The sequence below is a fragment of the Ornithorhynchus anatinus genome, chromosome 18 (genome assembly GCF_004115215.2).
Source record: "Ornithorhynchus anatinus isolate Pmale09 chromosome 18, mOrnAna1.pri.v4, whole genome shotgun sequence".
Classification (NCBI taxonomy): Eukaryota; Metazoa; Chordata; class Mammalia; order Monotremata; family Ornithorhynchidae; genus Ornithorhynchus; species Ornithorhynchus anatinus.
In genome coordinates, this window is record NC_041745.1 from 824,633 (window position 1) to 839,257 (window position 14,625).

The following is a 14,625-nucleotide window of genomic DNA, read 5'->3' on the forward strand; positions in this document are numbered from 1 at the left end:
AACCTGATTAGCTTGTTCAGCCTTGTAACCAGTGCTTAGTACAGTCCTCGGCATATAGTAAGAGCTTAGCAAATACCATTAAAAACCCCCCTCCCCCTAAATAAAACCTCTCTGGGCCTTCCTTTCCTCATCTGCGAAATGGGCAGAAGATCCTTGCTCTTCGTCGTCATAGACCCCCACGAGCCCCGCGGGGGTCCCGCGTCTGACCAGATTACCCCGTCTCTACCCCGGCGCTCCGCACGGAGTTCAGCGGCTTAACCGCTATCCTGACCGGAAGAAGAGGAAGCGGGATGTGACAAACCAAATCTTAGCCTGGGAGGTGTACGTGGGTCCGCAGACCTTGGTAAGAATCTAGGGTCTTTGTCCAGGAGCAAGGCGGGGGGTGAGGGTCAGCGGGGTGGACGCAGCGGGGCCGAGTAGAAGGAGGCCAGATCTGGGAGTCAGAAGACCGTGGTCCTAACCCCGGCTCTGCCCCTCGCCTGCCGTGTGTGACCTTAGGGGAGTCACTTAGCTTCTCTGTGCCTCCATTTCCTCCCCTACAAAATGGGCACTCAGTACCCGTTCTCCCTCCCAATTAGACTGTGAGCCCCGTGTGGGACAGGGACCCTATCCAGCTCCGATCACTCCGTCTCTACCCCAGCGCTCGGCCCCACGGGATTCACAGGGATTACTGTTATGGTTAGAGAGAGGAGGCCACGTCCCCTCCTGACATCCGAGGTCGAACGTCGGGGCCCCGCGCCTCCCCTCCCCCCAGCGCCCGCGGGCAGAGGGGCGGGCCTACCTGTGATCTTGTCCCGCACCAGCTTGCAGGACTCGATCTCGCCGATGCTGCCGAACAGGCTGCGGAACTCCTCCTGCGTCATGTTCTGGGGCAGGTAGTTGACGATGAGGTTGGTTTTGCTGTCGTCGGTGGCCGCGCCGGTCTGCATCGGGGAGGGGCAGTTCCGGCTGTTGCTGGACGGGCCGTTGGCCGTATTGGACGTGGGGCCATTGGACACTTGAGGCTCCATGGTGCTAATTATCTGAACAGACAGCGACAGAGAGAGAGAGGGAGAGAGAGGCTGAGATACCACGGCCGTAGAGCTTCACTGCAGTCAACCCCTCACCCCCTGAGCTCCCACCCCGGAGACCCTCAGGCCTAGAAACACGCCGACATCAAACGCCCCCAACTCACCCCCCCGGGCCGTGATCGAGACAGAGGATTCGGCAGACGTGTCCACGTCTATAACTGATTTATTTAGACGAACGTCCGTCTCCCCCTCTAGACTGTAAGCTCACCGTGGGCAGGGGATGCGTCCGTTTCCGAGTGCTTAGTACGGGGCTCTGCACACGGTAAGCGCTCAATTAATAGGCCCGCCTGACTGACCGACTGACTGGCGGGGCTCGCTCCCGTCATCTGGTTAATGAAGAGCTAATTCCCGCTTTCGGGACACGGTCCCTTCTCAGGGCCGTACGCTCCATTCCCGCTGCCCAAATGGTAATTAAAACAGAAAGTCCTAATAGTTGGGGAGAAAATCATGCTTTCGGGAACACGACGGAGCCGAGTGCCGCGGGGCCGGGGGAGGAGCGGCACGGGGGCGGATCTTCCACGCGGAACGGTCCGAGGCCCCGGGTGTGGGCAAAGCACCAACCCCCGCCCCAAGGAGACACCCGATACCACCCGTGGCCTAGTGGAAAAGGCCTGGGCCCGGGAACCGGGGACCTGGGTTCTAATTCCGGCTCTGCGGCTTGTTCGCTGTGCGTCATTTAACTTGTCTGTGCCTCAGTTTCCTCAACTGTAAAACGGGGATTCAATACCTGTTCCCCCTTCTACCGAGACTGTGGGGCGGGGACTGTGTGCAATCTGATTAATCTGTATCTGCCCCAGAGTTCAGGACAGTGCTCGACCCACACTAAGTGCTTAACGGATATTATAATAGAGACAAGAAGCCGTGCGGCCTGATGAGCAGAGCAAAAGACTGGGAGTCGGGGGACACGGGGTCTAACCCTAGGGTTTTCAAGCACGCCCGTTTCTCCCATCCTAAAACAAGAACAAAAAAAGCCCTCCCTCGTCCCCTTGGCACCCTCAAGCTATTGCTCTGTCTCACCTCGAGCGAGTCGCCTCCACCCGCCGCCTCCACTTCCTCTTCTCCAATTCTGTCCTTGAACCCCTGCAATCTAGCTTCCGCCTCCTTCGCTGCACGGCAACGGCCCTCTCTAAGGTCATCAACGATCTCCTCCTTGTCAAAGCCTCTACTCCCTTCTAATCCTCCTTGACTTCTCCGCTGCCCGTCGACCACCCCCTCCTCCTGGAAACACGATCCAACCTTGGCTTCGCTGCTCCCGTGCTCTCCCGGTTCTCCTCCCATCTCTCTGGCCGCTCGCCCTCAGTCTCTTTCGCCGGCTCCTCCTCTGCCTCCCACCCCCTAACAGCGGGAGCCTCAAGGCTCGGGTCTGGGTCCCCTTCTATTCTCCGTCTACACCCACTCCCTTGGAGAACTCATTCGAATCCCCGGCTTCAACTATCATCTCTAGGGGGTTGATTCCTAAACCTGCCTCCCCAGCCCTAACTTAATCAATCGGTTGAGAGCCTGCGTGCACATCACCGTACTACGCGCTTGGGAGAGTACGGAATAACCGAATTGGTAAAACACATTCTCTGCCGCCCAGTGAGCTTACAGCCTAGAGGGGCGGAGAGACGTTTAATATAAATGAATAAATTACAGGTATGGACATCGGTGCTTCGGAGCCGAAGGGGGAGTGAGAAGAAGGAGCGAGTCAGCGTGGCAGACAAGGGTGTGGGAGAAGGGGAAATTAGGGCTCGGTCGGGGAAAGCCCCTTGGAGGAGACGGGCCTTCGGTAAGGCGTCGAAGGTGGGGAGAATAAACTGTCGGATAATAAAGAGGGAGGGCGTTCCAGCCCAGAGGCAGGATGTGGGCGAGAGGCTGGCGGCGAGATGCACCAAGTCGAGCTACGGTGAAGATCTTGATTGGCATTTTGGAAGAAGAAAGATCCGAGCGGCAGGGTGAAGTACGGACTGGGGTGTGGAGAGGCAGGAGGCAGGGAGGTCAGCAACGAGGCCGATACGGTAATCGGGGCGGGAGAGGATGAGTGCTTCGTCTAACGTGGTGGCAATTAACCTCTCTTCTTCTGACCTCCCTCTCTCCTTCTTTCGCATTCCCTCCTGCCTTTAGGACATCTCTCCTTAGATGTCCCATCAATTCCTCGCACCGAACGTGTCCCAGACAGAACTCCTCATCTTCTCGCCCAGACCCTATCCTCCCCAAGACCTCCCCACAACTGTAGACACCACCGCCATCCTTCCGGTCTCAAAAGCCCATAACCTTGGCATTATCCTTCGCTCGCCCCTCTCCTTCGACCCAGTCTGCCACCGAATCTCGTCGGTTCTCTCTCGGCCACATCTCTGGCATCTGCCCCCCTCCCCTCCGTCCCAACGGCCAGCGGGTCGTTCCGAGCACTCATCGTAACCCTGGCTCCTGTCTCTCCCCTGTCCGGTCTGCTGTCCGGGTCATCCGTTCTAGAACACTCCTCAGTTCACACTCCTCCCCTTCTCCGCAGGAACCTCCGGTGGCCGGCCAACCATCACCGCATCAAGCAGAAACTCCGCTCCATCCACTTTAAGGCCCTCAACCAGCTCTCCCCATCCTTCCTCATCTCGCTGATCTACGACGACCCGGCCCGCTTACTACAATCCTCCGATGCCAACCTACTCTCTGTACCTCCATCGCTCCCGTCTTGGTGCCGACCCCCGCCCGTCTCCTCCCTCTGGCCTGGCACTCAGAGCGCTCCTCTACCCACCGTCGGGGCCCGACTGAAGTCACACCTCCTCCAAGAGGCCTTCCCTTCCCACACCCTCCCTTCCCCCTCTTGGCCCTCCCTCCTGCGTCACCTGGGCACTCGGGTCCGTAGTCCTAAAGCCCTCCGATAATCAGCCCTCCCCCGGCCCCACACGCTTATGCACGTACCCGTCGGTGATTTACTTTAATGTGATTGAACACGGGCGGGTCCGGGGAGCGTCTGGACGGGATTCCAGACCGTGAGGACGGGTGAATCTCATCCTCTAATCTGTAAACTCGCTGTGGGCGGGGATCACGTCTACCAGCTCCACTGTATCGTTGGCTCCCTAGGGCTTAGTATAGGGCTCTCCTCACAGTAAGCGCTCAATAAATTCCGTCGATCCATCGATGGATCCTGGCATTGCCTCCTGCCTGCCGTATGACCTTGGGGAAGCTACTTAACTTCTCTGGGCTTCGCTTTTTCTCATCTGTAATTTGGGGATTGAATCCCCGGTTCGTCCCCCTTGGACTGTAAACCCCGTGTGGGCGAGCGACAGCGTCTGACTGTATCAACCTCAGCGCTTCATACAGTGCCTGTTACAAAGTAAATGCCTTACAAACACTACAACGATAATTACAATTATCATTATTATTACAATTATTACATACGGGGTATACACTACAGTAGGTAGAGCACCCCAACGGGCGTCTCTCGCGTGCACAGCGCCGTGGGAGGGCAAGGAGGGAGAGGTGGGGTGAAGTGAGAGAAGGGAGCGCACACCCGGCCTTTGCTCTCGGGACTCCCGGTCGCCTCTTGGGCTGTGAGCAGGGGACGGGGAGCGGGTCCCATCTGACCGGCTCGTAGCTATCCCCGCGCCGAGCGTATAGCGAGCGCTTATCGGCTACCGCAATCGACATCCTAACTACTCAGCTCAAGTCCCTTCTCGCTCCGACTGCGGCCGGGCGCCCCCCACCCCCCCCACCGTCAAACGGGCCAACCCCCACCCACCGGGAGACACGCCCGTGGCAGAACGACCCCCGCCGGGTGCTTCTCGGCCCCACCCCGGGGCTCCCCGATGCTCGCCGACCATGTAACCGGGCGGCCCCGGCCCGTTTAGGGATTCCCGACAAGTCCGGGTCACAGATCCGGCCCGCTCGCGACCTTCCTTGCGGGGGAGAGTGTCTGGCTCCATGAAGAGGGGGCGGGGGGGGGACGGGACGGGGGGACGGTCCAAACCGGCCCGTGGCCGGAACAGAAGAGAAGCTGGACCGCCCCTCCCCGTCCCCCACAGTTTCCTAGGTGACCGGCCACATTCCAACCCAATCGGGGAGCCCCGGGCGGGCTCATCCCGTGTTCCCCGCAGGTCACCGGCCCCGACTCGGCCAGTTCAGGCAACGTCCAACCCCCAAGCCCTTCCTCCTCCTCCTCTTTCAGAAAAATCAGTCCATCGATGATATTTATTGAGCACTCACTGAGGGCAGAGCGCTGTACTCAAGCGCCTAGAAAACCGCAATGGAGTTAGACTCAATCTAACGAAGGCCGACAGTCAACCGTCCCGAAGGAAGGGAGTGGAGAGGGCCACCGCGAAAATCCCCTCTGCCTCTAGAGTGGGAACGGGGCAGGGTCAGAACAAACAACAGGGAACCCGTCTTCCCCCGCGGTGGGGCAGGCGTGGGGAATCCGTTCCCACAGGGCGCTGGGCGGGCGGAAACCCTGGCGTGGTTTGGAAAGATCCCGGACCACGTGAGCAGTTATCCCGGAGGGCGACCGGGACGCGGTCCCTCTCGGTGTCCTGCTGCCCCTACGGAGGCGCGGTCCTGGGCTGGACGGGCCGGCGGTGGGGGACGGTGACCCGCTGCTCGTGGTGTCCACGTGCCCACGACTCTAAAGCAGGGAGTGAAGGCCGTAGAGTAACAGTAACAGTAACCGCGGTATATGTCAGGTGCTCGCTTTGGGCCAAGCACTGAACTAAGCATCGGGGCCCACAGAGAATAATCAGTCCTACCGTGGGGCTCAAAGTCTACGGGGTAAGGGGAACAGGCTTTTCACCCCCATTTTCCAGATGAGGAAACTGAGGCCAAGAGTGAATAAGTGGTTTATCCAAGGAGGCAAATGGGAGAGCTCGGAAGAGAATCAAGATCCGCCAACTCCCAGCACTCTTTCTCTTGGCCGTGTCTGCTCTACTCTGGTATGGTCTCTGCACAAACAGTAACCGCTAAACTCTTCGAGGGCAGGAATCGTGTCTGGTTTTTTCTTACCCTCCCAAGTGCTCAATACAGTGCTCCGCGCAGGCAGGGATCAGGTCTACTGACTCTACTGTACTCTCCCAAGGGCCCGGGCCAGTGCTCGGGACGCAGAAAATGATCGATAAATACCATCGAATGACCGACTGGCCGGACCACTGGCAGCTCCTGCCATTGCAGCGAGTCACGGAGCGCAAGTGGCCCCGGCCGGGCACCACGGCGGTGCTTCTGGGATTCTGGCCCCGTCCACCCCGCCGTGGTTTCCGCCTGCCAAGGCTCGGCATGACGCCGGTGGCCCCGGCGGATCCGCACCGAGGGCGGGGACTCCACTCGACCTGCCTGCCACCGCGCTCCCGACTCCGGGCACAGAGCTGGCAGCGAAACTGCCCCCTAGACCGTAAGCCTGTTGTGGGCAGGACGTGTGTTTGCTATATTGTTATATTGCCCCCTCTCAAGAGCTTAAAGAGTGCTCTGCGCACAGTAAGTGCCCGCTAAATAGGACTGACTGACTCACAAGGGAGCGCCTGCCCCCGTTGAGTGCGTCTGTGTGCGTACTTGAGGTCGCTCGATCACACGTACACCTGTGCGTGTTCCCGCCGGGGCACTTGGACGTCTGTGGCAGTCCTGCTCTTGGCGCCGGCTCCGCCCAGAGGTCCGGAGCCCGGGCGTCACGGAGGGGGGACGGAGGGGCCGCCCGCACCGCATTCAGCCTCTCACGTTCCCCTCGTTGTATTTCAAGAGATGGGCCTCGAGGAGAAAACGCCAGGGAGAACGGTGAGCTCCTCACACACGACAGGTCTGGGTCCGACGACAGCGGGGACGGGAGGGTGGGGGTGGAGCTGAGTGGCTAACACCCCTGAAGAGCCTTCAGCTGCCAGGGGCGAGGGCGCTGAGGGGCTCGGGGGGGGGGGGGGGGCAGTTCACGGGCTTGCCCAGGCTTTTTCTCTGGGCTTGGGAGAAGGGGATCCAGGTACCCACGCCTCCCTGCTGGGCACCTTCAGAACCGGCCAAACGGGGACCCCAAGATCGCCGCCGGGCCAGCCGAATGGGGTCCCCGGGTCCACCGGGACGGGCAGGGCAGAGACCCCGGCGCCCCTGTGGCCAGGAAGAGCCGACCGGAGTGACCGAGATAAGGGGGTGACGCTGCACCCGAGACGGGCCGACTCCCGGGGTGGGGACCCCGTCTTCCAGAGCGGGGACCCAGAGGAAGCTCAACCTCTTCTTAATATTGGGACGTCTTCATCTGGATGTCCCGCTGGCGCCGCAAACCGAACACGCCCCGAAGAGTATTCCTCATCTTTCCCCCCTAAACCCTTCCCGCCACTGTAGATGACACTGTCACGAGCCTCCAACCTTGCCGTTTTCCTCGCCTCCTCTCTCTCATTCAACCGCCTATCCGATCGGTCACCGAATCCTGTCACTTCGACCTTTGCGACATCTCCAGAATCCGCCCTTCCCTCTTCATCCCAACGGCCACCGTGCCGAACCGAGCTCGACTCCCATCCGGCCTGGACCGGCGCATCGGCCCCCTCGCTGATCTCCCCGCCTCCCGGACGAGGTGTGAAGTCCACACTTCACTCTGCTGCCCGAATCATTTTCCTCGAAAAAGCGCAGTCCTCGTCTCCCCACTCGCTCGATGGTACTTACTGAACGCTTACTGTGTGCAGAGCAACCGCACTCCACACCTGGGAGAGAACGACAGACTGGGTAGACGTTCCCTGCCCGGGGTGAGCTTACAGTCTAGCGGGGTCAGACGGGCATCGAAAGAAATTTCGGGTTAAACTCAAATCCTTTGTCTCCCCCTGAAAAACCCACCGAAGAGGGAAAAAGAACCCACCCAAGACCCCAAGACTTAACGCTCCTCCGCTCCATTCGAGCTGAAAGATCCCACAGAGCCTGAGAAGCAGCGTGGCCCGGTGGGAGGAGCGTAGACCCGGGAGGCGGAGGTTGTAAATGCTAATCCCCTGGCTGAGGATTTACTGTGTGCAGAACACTGGACCGAACGCTCGGATCGGGATCGATCGGAAGCTTCCTGGTCCCCAAAGGTCACCCCCCGGCCCCCTCCCCCCAACCCGAAAGCTTCACTCACTCGGCGTTCACTTGACACAGTCCCTGTCCCACATGGGGCTCCCGGTTAAACCCCATTTTCCGTATGAGGTAACTGAGGCCCAGGGAGGTGAGGTGACTTGCCCTAGGTCAAGCAGCAGACCAGTGGCGGAGCCGGGATTAGAACCCACGACCTCCTGACTCTCGGGCTCGTGCTCTCTCCACTACGCCATGCCGTCCGGCGAGGAGTGAGGGGGGAGGCGGGGCGTTACATCTTCAGCGTGGCTCAGGGGAAAGAGCCCGGGCTTGGGAGTCAGCGGTCATGGGTTCGCATCCCGGCTCTGCCGCTTCTCAGCGGTGTGACTGTGGGCGAGTCACTTAACTTCTCTGTGCCTCAGTTACCTCATCTGTAAAATGGGGATTAAGACTGTGAGCCTCACGTGGGACCATCTGATTACCCGGTATCTACCCCAGCGCTCAGAACAGTGCTCTGCACATAGTAAGCGCTTAACAAATACCAACATGATTATCTTCAGAAAGGGTGTCGCCAGCCCCCATAACTGGACCACCATAACGGTATCAACAACAATAGTAATAACTGTGCCATTCGGTAGGCGCCTACTCGGGGCCAAGCACCGCGCTAAGCACTGGAGTAAATCCAGGATAATCGGGTCGACAGGGTGATCACGGTCTAAGGGAGAGGGAGAATGGGTGATTCCCATCTGACAGATGAGGACAATCTGACGCTCCGAGAGGTGAAGTGACTGGGCCAAGGTCACCCAGCAGGCTCTCTGCCCCTAGACGTCAGGGATCGGGGCTTCGGCGTCCGCGCGCCGCGCCGGTGCCGCGTACAGGTGCTCACGGCACCCGCCAGGCGCTCGGGGCGCCTGTGGCGGCAGATGCTGAGCCGGCAACCCCGCGCCGCTTAGTGTCTTACAGGCCACGGGCTCCCGTCCTTGTTCTTTTTTTTTTATTAGTCAGATTTTCCAGCACAATCCTCTTTAGGAGCGAAGCCCTCCTCTTGAGAGATAAATACTCGAAACTCGAGATTTCCCGGTGTCCTCTGCCCGGCTCCAGCCACAAGGGGCCCAAGTCCCGGGGTCAGACAGTCGCGGCTCTCCAGCCCCACCCCGCCCTGCGGTATTTCGAGCCCCTGCCGACTAGGGCAAGTTAGCAGGGTGAATAAGGCTGGTGGATGACGGCGGCGATAGCAGTTGCTAAGCGCTTACTACGTGCCAAGCGCCGTTCTAAGCACTGGAGCAGATCAGGTTGTCCCCCGTGGGGCTCGCGGTCCCGACCCCCGTTTTGCAGGCGAGGTAACGGAGGCGCAGAGAGGTCAAGCGACCTCCCCGGAGTCACACGGCTGATGGTCACCGGCATTGACGGTGGGACGAGCGCTGTGCCCAACGCTCGGGAGGATACGGCGGAGAAAGTACGCGAGGTCCCGGCCCTCGGGGAGCTTCCAGGCCGCTGCCCGCGGGGCAGTGGACCGAGTAAACGTGATCCCTGCCTTCGAGGAGCTTCCATTCTAGCAATGAGCGGACACCGCCGCGGGTAGGGAAAGGGAGGGTCTCTTGGGGGGAGGGTTTCACCCAGACACCGGGAAACCAGAGCTGGGGAAAGCTGGAATTACTTCCTCCCCGCCCCCCTGCAGCGACCGAGAACCCCCCTCCCCAAACCCGTCCTTAGCTGCCAGAGCGGAAGAACGCTTTTCGAATCTCCTCAGGCCTTCTGGTGAGAGGGACGACTCTGTGGCGTCCTCCTCGGCGCTCGTTCATTCATTCATTCAACAGTACTTACTGAGCGCTTACTAGGTGCGGAGCACTGGACTAAGCGCTTGGAACGGACAAATCGGTAACAGATAGCGACGGTCCCCGCCCTCTGACGGGCGCACGGTCGAAGCGGGGGAGACGGACGGACGAGAACAATGGCAATAAATCGAATCGAGGGGATGGACGTCTCATTAAAACAACGGCAAAGAGAATCAAGGCGATGTACACGCCATTAACAGTATAGTGCCCTCCCTGGCACTCAACACGGTGCCTCCAAAACAGTGGCGCTCAGTAAATACCCCTGACTGACCCACTGACAAGTGGAGGAAAAGGTGCGTTCCAGGTTCATCAGGACCCGGCGGGGCAAACAAACTCCCGGGGCTCCTCTATCCCCCCCCCAGATTTGCCACCTCCACCTGCCGGCCGCAGGGTCTTTGGATTCTCCGACCAAGGTGTGTCACCGCCGCCGTCGGCTCACTGTACTAAGCGCTAGGGGAGGGCAGGGTCTAGAGGTAAGGTCCAGGAACACGCCCGATTCATTCATTCATTCTACAGTACTTATTGAGCGCTTACTATGTGCACAGCACCGTACTAAGCGCTTGGAATGGACAATTCGGCAACAGATAGAGACCATCCCTGCCCACTGACGGCCTCACGGTCTAATCGGGGGAGACGGACGGACGAAAAACAAGACAACTTAATCCCGTCGGCCCCCTGAAATCTGTCGCAATCTCCCAAGTGCTTAGTACAGTGCTCTGCAAACAGTAATCGCTCAATATATACCACTGATGGACCGACTGGGGACGAACCATACAAAAAAGTTGGAAGACAAGCTCCTTGCCCTTAAGCAGCTTAGAATCTACAGGAGGAGACGGACATTACGATAAATTACAGAGTGGGGAAATGACAGAGTCTAAGGAGATGGATATTTGCGCGGCGGGGGCTGGGGCGAGTATCAAAGTACGTAAGGGGTTCACAGCCAAGTGTGGCGTCGACGCGGGGGGGGAAATGAGGGCTCGGTCAGGGAAGACCTCTTGGAAACGTGATTTTTCGAAGGGCCTGGAAGGGGGGGGGGAGGGGGAGGAGGGAGGTCTGTCAGATTTGAAAGGAGAGGGAGTTCCAGACCTGAAGGAGCACGTGGGAAAGGGGTCGGCGGCGAGACAGGTAAGCTCGAGATACAGCGGGCAGGTAGGCGTTGGAGGAGCCGAGTGAGCGTGCTGGGCTGTAGTAGGAGAGCAGCCAGGTGAGGAAGGGGGGGGGGCAAGCCGACCGAGCCCTTTAAAGCCAACGGTGAGGGATTTCTGACCGAGGCGGAGATGGACGGGCGGCCACTGGAGATTTCGGAAGAGTGGGAAAATACGGAACCGAGGGGTCATTTTAGAGAAAGGATCCGGGCGCCAGAGTGAAATACGGACGGGAGAGGGGAGAATCGGGAGGCGGGGAGGTCGGCGGGGAGGCTGATGCGGTTATCCCGGTGGGAGAGGGTGAGGGCTTGGATCGGCACGGTAGCGGTCTGGAGGGGGAAGAGAGGGTGGATTCTGGAGATGTCGGGAAGGTAGAATGGCCAGGATTCGGTGACAAGCCGAATGACATGGGTTGAAAATGAGAGAGACGAGCCGAAGACGATGCCGAGGTTTTGGGCTTGTGAGACAGGGAGGACAGTGGTGTCGTCTACAGCGACGGGGAAGTCGGGGGGCCGGGTGGGGGGCGATGAGGAGGCGGGGAGCCCGGATTCGAGTCCCGGCTGTGCCCCTGGCCTGCTCTGGGAGCCCAACCTCAGGGTTAAACCGGTCACTTAAGCGCTTGGTTTCCTCATCTTTAGAAAGGGCGTAATGATACCGGCCCCTCCTCACCTCACCGGGGAGCTGTGCGAGGAAAAAAAAGCGACACCGGGAAGGTGAAAGCGCTTTTGGAGAAATGAAAGGGCCGGGTGGGTTCCAGGGGTCGCTGCTGTTATTAAAATACTACGTGAACATAAGAAATGTCAAAAATCTGCAGTATTCGCTGAGCTCTTTCTGAGCACCGAACCAATGATAACAATAGTAATAATAATCGTGGTATCCGTCAAGCGCTTACTACCCGCCAAGCACTTCCCTAAGCGCCAGGGCAGATACGAGGCCATCGGACTGGACGCGGTCTCGGTCCGCGTGCGGCCTCACAGTCTCCATCCCCGTCACGTAGATGAGGTGACTGAGGCCCCGGGAAGTGACTTGCCCAAGGTCGAGCCGGGATTAGAACTCAGGTCTTTGTGGTGCCCAGGCTTATCCACTGGGTTACGCTGCTTCTCTGGAAGAGGGCAAAGTGCCTGGGAGAGGCAATAGGCAGACGTCACGCTCCCTGCCTTCGAGGAGTTTCAAGTCCAGCGGGGGGAGAGTGAGAGAGACGCTGAGATAACGGCCTGATTGGAGAAGAGAAATCAAACACGGCTGTGGGGGTGGGCGCTAAAGCGGTGGGGTGTGCCAGGCGGTGCGTGCTGGAGGCAACCGGGTCTCGGCACAGTTCTGCCCTCTAAATGGGCCGCGCCGCCTCAGCCCCCGGGCATCCGTGTCCCTCCCCCTGCCAGCTTCCTGGTCCCCCGAGGGAGGAGCGGGAAGCCACGCCAGCTGGGAAGCCTCCGAACCGGGCGACGGACGCGCCCCCCTCAAGCGGAAACTGGCAGAAGACGGGCGGCCGCTCTAGGCTCCGGGACGCCTGCCTCCGGGCACGATCCCGCGCGGAGCCGAGCCCCCGGGCCTGCTCTCCCTGGGGCGGATTTCTCACCCCCCCAAATGATAACAATAGGAATAGTGGTGTTCGTTGGGCGTTTACTATGTGCCAAGCACAGAGGTGGATACAAGCCAATCGGGTTGGACACAGTCCCTGTTCCACGCGGGGCCGAATCCCCGCTTTACAGGCGAGGGAACGGAGGCACAGGGAAATGAAGTGACTTGCCCAAGGTCACCCAGCGGACAAGCGGTGGAGCCGGGATTAGAACCCAGGTCCTTCTGACTCCCGGGCCTGTGCCCCGTCCGCTAGGCCACGCTGGCTCTCTGAAAACGCTCCCGGCCCTAGCCAACCTCTACCCGCAGTCACGGGGCTCCGGGCCCCCAGACCTTCGCCTGGTCGACTGGGGGAGCGAAACACCGAGCGAAACACCCGGTGGGCGAGAGGGAAGTCCGCGGACCACGTGCAGGAGGCCCAGTGTGATGGCGGGACACGTGCCGACCACGTACCAGACTCCGGTGCGCCAGTGAGGTGTACGTAAACCGCACGGAAGACGCCCAGGGTGCAAGCAATGTGCGAAACGACGAACCTCTGGACCGGAAGCTCGTTACGGATAGGGAAGGTGTCTGCTAATTCTTTGGTATTGGATTCTCCCACGAGCTCAGCAGAGTGCTCTGCACACGGGAAGTGTTCGACTAATACCACCGATCGATAACCACGGGTGGAACGGCGTGTTGGGCGGGGGAGAAACGCCCTGGATTTTGAACATGCTGACACTCGGCTTCCATTCCAACAGGCGACTGTGAACCAGATTTCCTTGCTGAAATGCAATTTCCAGAAGGAAAGAGCACTTAAAATAAAAGCCCCGCCACTTATCACTAGCAGCAGACTCACTTGTGCCCGTTGTCAGAAGCCTCACTATCACTCACTAATTAATCTTCCCTCCAGGGAAGGATATCAGATGACTAGAATGAAGTTTCTGAATTTTCAAGAAAAAGGAGTTGGTAGTTGTGTATGTGTGTGCCAGAGAGAGAGAGGAAGCACATTTGCCAGCCAAGTCATCCCATCCTGACATCCATTTTCTGGAGTGATAATTATAGTAATAATGGGATACTTAAGCCCTACGCCCCAAGCACTGTACTGAGCACTACGGCTGATCCAAGATCCTCAGGTCGCCCAGTCTGAACAGGTGGAAGAACAGGTACTGAATCCCCATTTTACAGATGAGAGAACGGAGGCACCAGAGAAGTGACTCTGTCCCAGGTCGTCCAGCGGACAAGAGGCAAAGTGGGATCACGACCGAGGGTCCTTCTGATTCCCAGGCTCAGTTAGGCCGCTCTGCCTTTGGGTTCCACCCCGTCCCTACGGCCGGGGAGAGGCCTCCCCCTCCAGGAAGCCCTCCCCGGTCCATCGCCACCTGCTCAGCCTTGCCCCGGTCTCTGGGTTCTTGATGGGCCTGGGCACACTCTCTGTCGCTCAGTTCGTCCGGCTGGAGTGGAAGCCCGGGGAGGGGAGAGGCTCGGTCTCGTCTGTCCGGGGCAGCCCGCGGGACGCGGGTCGGGGCAGACGTGTCGCGGGGGGACCGTCTGGCGGACCTCTCCGGGCCAACCTGCGGCCCGCGGTCATCCACCGAGTGGGGCTGGACGCGGCTGGGGCCAGGCAGCAGCGGGCGCGGAGGCGGGGGAAGGAGTCAGTCGGTCCCGGCAGGGCAGCCGGACGCCCGGCGACCGCTCTTCCGCAACCCGGGATGCCGGACTGCCGCGCCGAGACCGCGGCCCCCCGGCCCTCGCCCGCCGGACGCCAGCGGCCCACGCCGCAGAAACCCTGGCCGGGGAGCTGGCCCTGCTTGAGGCAGGGCCGCGGTGGCCCTCCGGGCCAGCGTCCGCACTCAGGCTAAACCCGCCCCGGGTGCTGTAACCTTGGGCGGGCAGAGAGCGGTGGGGAGGCTCCGTATGGTGAACGGGGCGGCCGGACTGTGGGCCCGACCCTCTGTGCCCGTGGGAGAGGGCGGCACCTTGCTCTCTGAGGAGCAGAAAGACGGCCGGACACGGACACGCACACTCGCTCCCCTCTCCCTTGCCCTC

At 60.0% G+C, this 14,625-nt stretch overlaps 1 protein-coding gene across 5 annotated transcripts in view; it reads right to left on the reverse strand.

Annotated features, from left to right (window-relative positions):
- Nucleotides 1-14,625, reverse strand: part of ELAVL4 (ELAV like RNA binding protein 4) — a 57,503-nt gene that overhangs the window by 21,605 nt on the left and 21,273 nt on the right. For all 5 annotated transcript variants that reach the window (XM_029046604.2, XM_029046603.2, XM_029046606.2 and 2 more), the window contains one exon: nt 782-1,022. In XM_029046604.2, the coding sequence (XP_028902437.1) occupies nt 782-1,022 (241 nt within the window). The remainder of the gene's footprint in view (nt 1-781; nt 1,023-14,625) is intronic.